A 10,094-nucleotide genomic window follows, 5' to 3' on the forward strand; every position below is an offset into this window, starting at 1 on the left:
TGCAGAGCAGGGAGTGGAAGCAGAGCACTGAACACACACAGCTCTTATTTAAACGGCGCTTTCTCACCGGAGTACTTTCCGCCGTCATTCTTAAACGGAGGAATCGTAACGTTTTTAACGGCAGGGTATCGCGGTATACCTTTCAAGTATCGGTACACCGTGCACCACTAGTCAGGAGTCAGTGTCTCTCCCCCAAACTCACACATATAAAATTCAATATGAACTGAAGAGCCGCATGAAACTAGGCAAAGAGCCGCATGCGGCTCGAGAGCCGCAGGTTGGCCACCCCTGCTCTACATCATCATCAAATGGTTCTCTCTCTTCCAGAATCATTTGCAAGGCCCTCTGAGCAGAGCATCTTTTGGCCATCTTGATCAGTTGTGATAAGGACACAAACTGGCGAAGCTTTATTTATTGTGTCTTGCCCCAAATTTGCAGTTTGGATAGAGTGTGAAAAAAATCAAGATCGGTTCCCGCAAAACACAATGCGGGGATATGAGAGCAGACAGGTTTCGGTGCTTGAATTTCTCAACACACACACACTAACACGCACTTGAAAATGTGTTCTGATATATGTTCTTCACAGAAAATGAGCCAAGGCCATAGAGTGTGGGTTTGAAACAATTATTTATCATATCATTTTTCTTTAGCTAAATAATGAAAACGGGTCCCACAGAACCGAATACCATACAAGGGTTAAAGAGTACTATTTAGTAAATGTTCATCTGATTGATTTACCTTTACCATTCAACACAAGGGAAAATGTGAATCATTCATTATCATTTAATACCATCTTTATTACTGTAATACAGTACGTCAGAGTATATCAGTTGTATCATGAGAGAAGCACATACCACACAGTTACTGATGATCTCACCAGTAAAACTTCCTTTCAGAGGACTTGCCTGGTACGAGGAGATACATACAGTTACTACAAATGTAAAAAAAGTAAATATCTGAAGTTTGAACGTGCTGTCTGTCTAATCTCTGATAAGAAATGTCAGGGCCTAATTTATTAAACCAACCTTGGAAAATGAAAGCGCTGAAACAATTTTTAGTTTGCTTTATTTTGAGACCAGATTCAACGCCATGATAACATTTGAGTATTTTTTTATTTAGATAAAGATAAATAGATTTATTTTAGGTCAGTATACAAACATATTTGAGTGTAACACATGCACAACACACAGTGAAAATGTGACTCAGAGTCTAGACTGCATTCAACCCATCCAAGTATTACAATCATTGGGCAGCTACTTTAAGGTGCCAGGGGAGCAGTGTAGGGTTCCTTGTTTTGCTCAAGGGCACCTCAGCAGTGTCCAAGAGGCGAACTGGCACTTCTCCAGGTATCACTCCACAATTGGTACTGAGTCCTTTCCGGGACTTGAACCAGCAAGTCTCCGTTTCCCAGGCCAAGTCTCATTGGCATTTTTATGAATTAATTAATAACTTTCAAATGTCAGTCAATCAAATTCAATTTACAAACCCAATACAACAAATTACAAATGTTCCTCGTTGCCTTACACTCTGTACAGCATTCTGGAAATGGACCCTTCCAAGAAAAAAAAAAACTACCCTAAAAATAACCCTGATTATCTGAAGAAAAAGGGAGGAAACTTCAGGAAGGCAAGTGAAGAGGGATCCATCTCCCGGGACGGACACATGTGAATGACATAATAAAGCTTGATGCCCAGGCCTACTTTTCCTAACACCAAAATATCCCAAAAGAGACCGCAAAAGCAAAACACAAGTTTCCAACGCCGAAGATTACTTGGACAGCGATCACAATCACTGCTGCTGCACTGAGCTTCTTCTGAAATGTAGAGGTGCAGTGGTAAATACCTGATCAAGTTGCATTTGTATGATTAATGTACGATTGTTAATGAAAAGTTATTAAAACATGGTATTTTGTCATGATGTGGACAGGCGCTGACCTTTTTTCTTTCTTTTCTGTTTTTTGAACTCCCTGTAAAAGAAAATAGTGACATACATTATATGTTCTTCTTCAAAAGAATCCATTCTGTATTAATGCATGGTATTATAATTTTTTGAAATGTATACTGCTAGTCATTTACCTATTTTGCTTCCACCCAGTATGGTTTTTCTGTGAATACTGCTTACATATACCCATATTATAAACAGGAGAGTCCACACTGTGTAAGCCATCATCACTTTCACTGGCCAAGAGTATTCCCTTTCATTTCCACAGTTGTCAAACTCCAAAACACCTAGAAAAATGATAGCGGCTGTGGGGAAAAGAAAATGTAAATCAGAACAACACATAGGCAGCTGTCTGAAGAGTTTATGCAAGGATCATAAACGTGTCTCTTAAAGGATTAGTTTAAGATATGTTTGGGAAATTGTGCTTAATTGAGTCTCCAGACCAGACGAAAGCTGGTACACTCAGCATTAGCTGGCCATGTCCAATGGTCCACCTGCTAGCACGTCTACAACTAAGTAAGTATGATATGAAAGGAACATTTGTAAGTTTTAGGGGTGTTGGTTGGAGAATTTTGTAACATTTAGATCAAAACAGGCTACCTGTTTCACCCTGTTTTAGGTAGTTGTGCTCAGCTACGCTAACTAGCTGCTAGCTTTTGCCATTTTTACTGGATATGTAGGAGTCATTTTGTATTGTGATATACATAATTATGCTAATCTGCTTTGATTTTTGTATTTGGCTCAAACAGTCCAAAAAAGGCACAAAACAAGTGTCCAACTCATATGCTTGAAGTGAAGAGTATGCACTGCCCACACACAGACTTTAGCGGTATTTGTTGGATGAAGTAAAATACCCAAATGTTCCACAAACTGTGAATTGGCAAGAATGCATATAAGAGTATTTCCCAAAAGGTCAAACTATTGTTTTAAAGTCATTTAAAAAGTATTCTCAGATAGGCAAGTGAGTAAAATATGTTTACAGTATCTGTTAACATTTGGTAAATATACACTTACTTGTAAAAATACAGTGGATGACGGAACACACTTTGATGATAAGCTCACTGATCTCCTTTCTGGAACCGAAGAAAAGACAAACACAAACAGCTGTGCATAAAAGTGTTGATGAAAGGGTAAAGTCAAATATTAATGCAGAAGAAGTCAAGAGGAAGTTGGACTTACAGTTCATGACTGGGTTCAATTCGGAGACAGACGATAAACAGCTCCAATAAATTAAAGGCTATTGCAACACACACTAGAGCAATGAAAAGGACCTAAACATGCAGACAGATCGCACACACATTAAATAGTACCTATACAGTTTAAATGTGGATGTAGATATGGAGAATTGTTGTAAATCATGAACTATTTCTCACGTTAATGGTATCAGCCAAAGAAAACAAGACCAAGGCAGGTATCTCCACGGCTGCACAAAGCACACAGCTTAATATCTTCACCTACAAAATAATTAATATTAACTTTCAATTATTGTAAATAATTAATAGTACTCACTTAGGGAAACTTGCTTAGCCAATTTCTCCATAATATTTAAAGCCTATTCTGATTTGTAATGCTTGTCCCAGTATATGGGCTTTTAAATTCAATTACATTTTAAAAAGTACATACCTAAAAGTGAATAAAAATAAATGCACAAAACAATAAACAGAAAATACATATGACCAAAAACGACATTAAATCTATACAATAAAACGAAACCCCTGTTTTTTTTCCCTCCAAAAATCGTTAAATGTAATTACATTCTGTAGTTACCTCTCTATATCGTTTTAATTGCTAATTTAAGCACTAGATTCAAATGACCTACCTACCGATGCACAAAAGACTCACAGAAAACAACACAAGCCCTAAAACTCACAGGATACCTTATTTAGATGATACAAACGGGGTCCGTTGATGAGAAGAGTTATTAACAAAGGCAGTTCCTGTGGAGAGATGCAATGAGACAGGAATTCATCTTCTGCTATAATTTTTTTACCGGGTGGCATAAATTAATAGAAAATCATACCGTTTTGACGGCCACCAAAACACTGTTAGCAATCATCAATACAGTACCCAGTTCCTGAGGAAAAAACAAGAAAAGTGTGGAGCTGTGTAAATGCAGATATTGATATTCATTTATTAATGAATAGATTTCCACACAATAAAAAAAGCTCAATCGAATCGTCCTTCTGTGTCAATGCTTACCTGTAATTTAGTTAAATTTGTAGCAATTGGCGTTGTAGTACTTGTTATAATTGGCGTTGTAGTACTTGTAGTAATTGGAGTTGTTGTAATTGACGTTGTAGTACTTGTAGTAATTGGAGTTGTTGTAATTGGTGTTGTAGTACTTGTAGTAATTGGAGTTGTTGTAATTGGCGTTGTAGTAATTGGAGTTGTTGTAATTGGCGTTGTAGTACTTGGAGTTGTTGTAATTGGCGTTGTAGTACTTGTAGTAATTGGAGTTGTTGTAATTGGTGTTGTAGTACTTGTAGTAATTGGAGTTGTTGTAATTGGTGTTGTAGTACTTGTAGTAATTGGAGTTGTTGTAATTGGTGTTGTAGTACTTGTAGTAATTGGAGTTGTTGTAATTGGCGTTGTAGTAATTGGAGTTGTTGTAATTGGCGTTGTAGTACTTGTAGTAATTGGAGTTGTAGTAGTTGGCAATGTAGTAGATGGCATAGAAGTTGTTGTTGGTGATGACAACTTGACATCTAAATCCATTGGTTCCCAGAAAGTTTCAAAATACTGAAGAAATGTGGCTCTGCAACATATCAGGGATGCAAAGATGTCAATATCAATCATTTTGCTCCATGTGGAAGGCCTAATATTGAATCATGAAGGACAGTCAAAGTGTGCGAATACCTAAAAGTGTAGTCCAAGTCTTTTTCCTGTGGCGACGTCCAGTTTACTTTGAACAAACGCTTTTCTGAACCGAGTTTTTGACTAACAGCGTTGTCCTGAGGCGAGAGGAGAAGAGTACAGTATCCAGAAGTAGCTTTATAGGGTTCATTTAAAAGTGTTAATGAAATAGGATTGGAGATAATGATGATGTCTTACCAGTGAACTATGGCACGACAGGAGTCGAGTTTCACGAGAATCAAGCATGATGAATTTCCCAACAGCAGGGCCTACTACGTCCTGCGTCTTTCGAGCCTCCAACATAAATCCTGTGAACTTATTGGATTGCTTGCTCTTGAGATAAACTTGGATAAAGGTTTGAAGATTTATCAAAGAGAAGGGGAGGAACAGAAAATGAACACTGTAGTAACTGCAACAAAGATGAATAGTGCTTCAGGAAAATATTCTCTGTACCTGTGATAGGTTGTCCATGTGGGGCGGGATCGTATGTGATCTCAAAGGGTGGGTCAGTACTCTGGGGTTTATACAATATCCCGTTTCTATTTGTATGCACAGGTAACATAGAGTCACACGACTCTGGGAATATACCATCTGAATACCCATGCACCTTTGTGATGATCTCAAGGCTAATCAAAATCCACAACCACATCTGTAAAACAAAAGACTTCATCAACCTTTTTCGTAAACACATAGAAAGTGGGAATCAATGGTGGAATGTAATTATTTACTCATGTGCTTTAGTATTTGTGCTTTTGCTTACGTATTTCTATTATATGCAACTTCACTTCACTACATCTCAGAGGTAACGGCTGTTCTTTTTACTGCACTACAGTTGTCTCACAGTTTTAGTAGCTTAGCAGTTTACAATTGTTCATCCCCTTCCTGTTCGATGAAAACAATGCACTACCAAATTTGGTGATTGTGAATTTGAATGTTTCGGACAATCTGAAGAGTGAAGAAAGTTAATATGTGTGTCCAGGAAAACTTGCAGTCTTCCAAAGCTAGAAAAAGACGATTTAAAATGCTGGTTGGAACAGCTGGGAATTGCATCTTCACAAAGTTGAAAACAGGGCTGTTTTTCTGAGCTCATGGAAATGTGACTTCTTAGAGAAATGTGGTTCTCACAGGATAGTGACCCTACAATGAGATTATTTTATTGAATACGATGCACTTCTGTATATTGAACTACCAAAGACTATATAAAGGAGTTTACAATATAAAAACCTTTAACATCTACAGCAGTAAAATGATAACTAATGTTACTGAAATATTTAGAAATCTACCAAACAATATTAAAAAATAATAATATTCATTGGATGCATTGGTACCATAAGTATACACATACATTGTTATTTTGAAACAGGACAACAACAGAGCTACAAAACCCATACTTTCAACCCAATATACATTAAAACACCCTTAAATTACTTCATCTCTTTAACCTGATAGCCAAAAATGCAGTTCTCTGGAATTAGTAATATGAAATGTGTGTAGGAATCTGTATTGGAAAATAGGAATAACTCAAACTAAATTAAGGCTAAAAGTAAATAACAAGCATTTTAACGATTGCTTTCACTGTTTAATTTAAGTTCTAAGACCAGTATTGAATAATAACAGTAAAAGCACAATGAGAGTAACAACCCTTTACTCTTACCTTCAAATATTTGTTTACAAGGTCCGGTACCATGAAACCAGAAGTTGAGATGTCACACCTTACTAAAACTCACTGTTTAATCCCTCTAAGAAAACCTCAGATCCTCCTTCCTCTACGGTGTGCAGTGTGTTGGTCAGAGAGCAGCGCAAAACAGCCTGAAGGAGGAAGTTATTCAGTAAAGGGCAATCTAAGTGCACGACTTGAACCCACCCACATGCAGTTTATGATCAAGAAAGTAGTTCCACTTTGCTTTGACCTGTCTCATATCTCTAAACTGTATCGTGTTGTTTTCTAACAGTGTGTTGGTTCCTTATAAACTGTAGTCTACTGTAGATACTTGGACTTTCATATATTTTTTTCTGTGCCACTTTCTTTTTGTGATCTGAATATATTCCCCACCATGACTATTATATTGGTTTGATCTTCTTTACGTTATCAATGCGACGTCAGGTAATAATGATTTAGCAAAGCCAATTTAAAAATAATTATGATCACTTGGACACTTTTGAAAAAGTGTGTCCAGATTGAAGTGGCAGAGGTCCATTTATTGAGAAAAATATATGGCTGGTCTGACTTGTGGAACTCAAAGACTGCAGCACATATTAAATTCCTGGTATTATTATTGTTTTGTTGTTAAATATGTTAAAGGCACAAAAAAACAGTTTTAACATGTTGCTCCTGTCCACAGAGAGTGGTGTCCAAACATGTTAATACATCTTTAATAGACATAACTGTTTGTCATTTACATCTCATTTAGTAGAGGTTCATTAAAAAAAAACAAGAAAAGAAGAAGAAGAAGAATATGAACCTTTATTAAAAAGTATGTTGTCAGAAGAAAAAAATATCGTTGTGTTTATTTACAGCACGGAGAGATAAAGAAATCCAAATATGTCTGCTTCCTTTTAACCGAGAGGAACTGATTACATCTACATATGTTAGAGATGTTTGACATTAACATCCATCAAGTTTTATTCGACACTAATCTACACATTTATCAGAAACATATCAACAAATACATTGTTTACAAACATCTTACATTATTGTAATATATGGAAAACCAGAGTTTACTGTGGCTGTTGTATGAAATGACACATTGCATAATATGTACACTATCAACCATAATTACAGTAATACATGAAAACTCCTCATCAACATCACCATAATAAATCACGTGGCACTCTGTGAACATACGTCTACTATAATGGCTTCACTTCCATTGCCAGTAATGAACAAAATTTTCATGTGCCTCCTTTGAAATTCACCACGAATACATTCAGGTTACAAAGCACATTAGGAAACTGGTTTATATGTAGACACACATATGTAGCAATACACAGAAACATTGGAAGTGAATATTGGCGCTTGCTACAAACCTCAACATTTGAACCACTTTACCATGGATTTTTTACCAAATGTACCCTGAAATCAGTCATTCTTTAGATCAGTAATCCAACAGTTAATGCAAGGAAGTTACGTACTCAAACAGCAACTAGTACATTGATCCACGTGAGAAGTTCTGCATGCGAACATGTTGTTCTTCGGCAGAACTTTGGCGAATAAACATGCGATGCATCATTGACTTCAAATGACTCCTAAACTTCACCCCAACAAACGCATAAAAGACAGGGTTCAGGCAGCAGTGGGAGAAAGCAATGAGCCGGCACACATAGAAGGCATAGTCCAGCTGGATACTTGCTTCACATTTCTCAAATGGTTCAACCATATTGTCAGACAGGATCCTCAGAAAGATGGTCACATTGTACGGCACCCAGCCCAGGAAGAACACAGCCGCGATGCAGAACACCAACTTCACGGCTCTGTTCTTCGTGTGGGATCTTGATTTTGAGATTCTCCTCAGTATTTGAATGTAGCAGAAAGCCATGACTGTGAAGGTGACCAAGAAGATAACATTCTCTGGGGAGAAACCAATGCTTTTCCAAACAGTAGATTCATATTCACAGCCCACAGAGTGTTCACCTTGGTGGGGGATCGGAATGAGGGCGCTATAGAAGAGGGAGGGCACGGCTGCTCCGATGCTGATTACCCACAGAAGGAAAGACATATAAACCCCGGTGCTGATCTGCAGTGTTCTCAGGTCAGACAGAGGGTGAACCACGGCCAAATACCTGTAGATGGTCATGATGGTGAGGCAGAGGATGCTGCTGTAAAACCCAATGAAGAAGACAAAAGTCACAATTTTGCAGAGGGCCTCTGAAAACACCCATCCCCAGATGTGGTAAATGGCCCAAAAGGGGAGACCGAAGGTGAAAACGAGGTCGGAAATGGCCAGGTTCAGGATGAAGATGTTGGTGAGAGACTTGAGGTTTTCATACAGCCCCAAAATTACAAGGACTAGGATGTTTCCTATGAGGCTCAGTGTGATCACAACAGAGAAGAACGCAGGAATGACCATGGACCCAAACTGGACCACTTCGCCTTTTTCACACATTTCATCCTCGTAGTCTTCGTCATACTGGCTGATATTCAAAGAGTCATTCATTGCTGATCACTGGAACCTAGACAATAAGTATGTGCATTACTTCAGGTTCAAGAAATGTCACTGTAAAAAGAGTACAAATAATAAAGGTCTTTTAACAAGAACTCTGAGTCTATATAAGAGGGTGCATTCAACATCATGCTACACTGGAACTCCTATAAAGACATTATTATGTTGCAACATCAATATATTTAGTGTGCAAGATTTTTTTTAAAAGGACCTACCTCTTGCTTGGCGGGACTGATGTGTTGTTGGACGTGATGCCTCTCGCTACTCCAAAGGAATCTAAAAAAGTTGTAGCTTTTGTAATCTCGTGACAAGTGAGGCAGTGTTTTCTGTTCCTAGTTTTGTTGTACTAGCCTGACATGTGTTCAAGTCCTCAGCTCACCTGGATTTGCGGATTTATTTTCAAACAAACACAAATGGAATGGTTTTTTTTTTGTGAGCCCGAATTGTTAAATATTAATCTAGATTTCCGGTGTTAACCCAATACAGCGGCCTGATTTTTTGTTTTGTTTTTAACTTGTGTATTAACTTGTACTTACTTTAGATAATCTGCAGCACTTACTGTAAACATGTTTTAATAGGAACTAGGAATTTAAAAGACATCTCTGAGTCGGATGACTTAAAATCGTGTCAAGTTAAACAAACACTATATGCATGGTGTGTATTATCTGGGAATTCAGCATAGTGAAACCTCAGAAAAGAAGATATGAGCTATGAAACTAAAAAGGGGTACTACAGCACTTACATGACATTGGGGCACTTGTGTGTATTTTTTTTGTTTTGTTTTATAGATGGATACAAATTGATAAACCAGAGCCCAAGATGCACTGATTTATAGTCCTTAGTGTGGGTCAAGCTTTCAATCACTGGATCCTACATTTCCCACAATGCAACCAGCTCATCTGCTGAAAACAAAACACACAGGCTAAGTATTAGTGTAAAATCAATTTGCGTCCTAAAAAAAGGGGACCAATTGACCAGCGTTGAATCGTATTATTAAATGTTAGTCTATTTTACTTGTATAGTATGTAACACATAAACGGGTGTTGGAGATGATGGTGTTTATAAATGATAAAATACACATACATTTTAAAAGTAACGGTTTAGCGGTTCGAAATTAATATTGCAGTTACATTAAATATA

General features: G+C 37.5%; 3 protein-coding genes across 5 annotated transcripts; all 3 read right to left on the reverse strand.

Annotated features, from left to right (window-relative positions):
- Positions 1–1,114: 1,114 nt before the first annotated feature.
- Positions 1,115–4,367, reverse strand: LOC117550973. 3 transcript variants are annotated; one of them, XM_034223604.1, is made up of 9 exons: positions 4,141–4,367; positions 3,962–4,015; positions 3,819–3,878; positions 3,315–3,395; positions 3,121–3,212; positions 2,956–3,014; positions 2,076–2,246; positions 1,935–1,966; positions 1,115–1,813 (listed from the first exon to the last, which is right to left on the reverse strand). In XM_034223604.1, the coding sequence occupies exons 2-9, from the start codon at positions 3,995–3,997 to the stop codon at positions 1,706–1,708; spliced, it is 639 nt and encodes a 212-aa protein (XP_034079495.1). In that variant the 5' UTR covers positions 3,998–4,015; positions 4,141–4,367; the 3' UTR covers positions 1,115–1,705. The 3 variants fall into 3 exon arrangements, with proteins under 3 accessions (XP_034079495.1, XP_034079494.1, XP_034079493.1); XM_034223603.1 differs by lacking the exon at positions 4,141–4,367 and having other exon boundaries at positions 1,115–1,810; positions 3,819–3,988; XM_034223602.1 differs by lacking the exon at positions 4,141–4,367 and having other exon boundaries at positions 3,819–3,988.
- On the reverse strand, positions 4,130–6,568 carry LOC117550914 (uncharacterized protein PB18E9.04c-like). The gene is made up of 6 exons (XM_034223512.1): positions 6,449–6,568; positions 5,248–5,443; positions 4,993–5,138; positions 4,798–4,892; positions 4,383–4,696; positions 4,130–4,140 (listed from the first exon to the last, which is right to left on the reverse strand). The coding sequence occupies exons 1-6, from the start codon at positions 6,479–6,481 to the stop codon at positions 4,130–4,132; spliced, it is 795 nt and encodes a 264-aa protein (XP_034079403.1). The 5' UTR covers positions 6,482–6,568.
- A 670-nt stretch (positions 6,569–7,238) lies between these two features.
- Positions 7,239–9,258, reverse strand: xcr1a.1 (chemokine (C motif) receptor 1a, duplicate 1). The gene is made up of 2 exons (XM_034223565.1): positions 9,170–9,258; positions 7,239–8,964 (listed from the first exon to the last, which is right to left on the reverse strand). Exon 2 carries the CDS (start codon positions 8,946–8,948, stop codon positions 7,938–7,940), a length of 1,011 nt encoding a protein of 336 aa, XP_034079456.1. The 5' UTR covers positions 8,949–8,964; positions 9,170–9,258; the 3' UTR covers positions 7,239–7,937.
- Positions 9,259–10,094: the final 836 nt, after the last annotated feature.

The sequence above is a fragment of the Gymnodraco acuticeps genome, unplaced genomic scaffold (assembly GCF_902827175.1).
Source record: "Gymnodraco acuticeps unplaced genomic scaffold, fGymAcu1.1, whole genome shotgun sequence".
Classification (NCBI taxonomy): Eukaryota; Metazoa; Chordata; class Actinopteri; order Perciformes; family Bathydraconidae; genus Gymnodraco; species Gymnodraco acuticeps.

What these genes read in the sequence shown, in the direction of transcription:
- xcr1a.1 (XM_034223565.1), bottom strand. Translation starts at nt 8,948, where the DNA reads ATGAATGACTCTTTGAATATCAGCCAGTATGACGAAGACTACGAGGAT.
- LOC117550914 (XM_034223512.1), bottom strand. Translation starts at nt 6,481, where the DNA reads ATGGTACCGGACCTTGTAAACAAATATTTGAAG. An exon ending in TTGTAAACAAATATTTGAAG is followed by an intron (nt 5,444 to 6,448) that starts GTAAGAGTAAAG and finishes TTTGTTTTACAG; the next exon opens with ATGTGGTTGTGGATTTTGAT. An exon ending in TGTCGTGCCATAGTTCACTG is followed by an intron (nt 4,893 to 4,992) that starts GTAAGACATCAT and finishes CTCTCGCCTCAG; the next exon opens with GACAACGCTGTTAGTCAAAA.
- LOC117550973 (XM_034223602.1), bottom strand. Translation starts at nt 3,941, where the DNA reads ATGCCACCCGGTAAAAAAATTATAGCAGAAGATGAATTCCTGTCTCAT. An exon ending in GTTTGTATCATCTAAATAAG is followed by an intron (nt 3,396 to 3,818) that starts GTATCCTGTGAG and finishes ATTATTTTGTAG; the next exon opens with GTGAAGATATTAAGCTGTGT. An exon ending in ATTGAACCCAGTCATGAACT is followed by an intron (nt 3,015 to 3,120) that starts GTAAGTCCAACT and finishes CTTCGGTTCCAG; the next exon opens with AAAGGAGATCAGTGAGCTTA.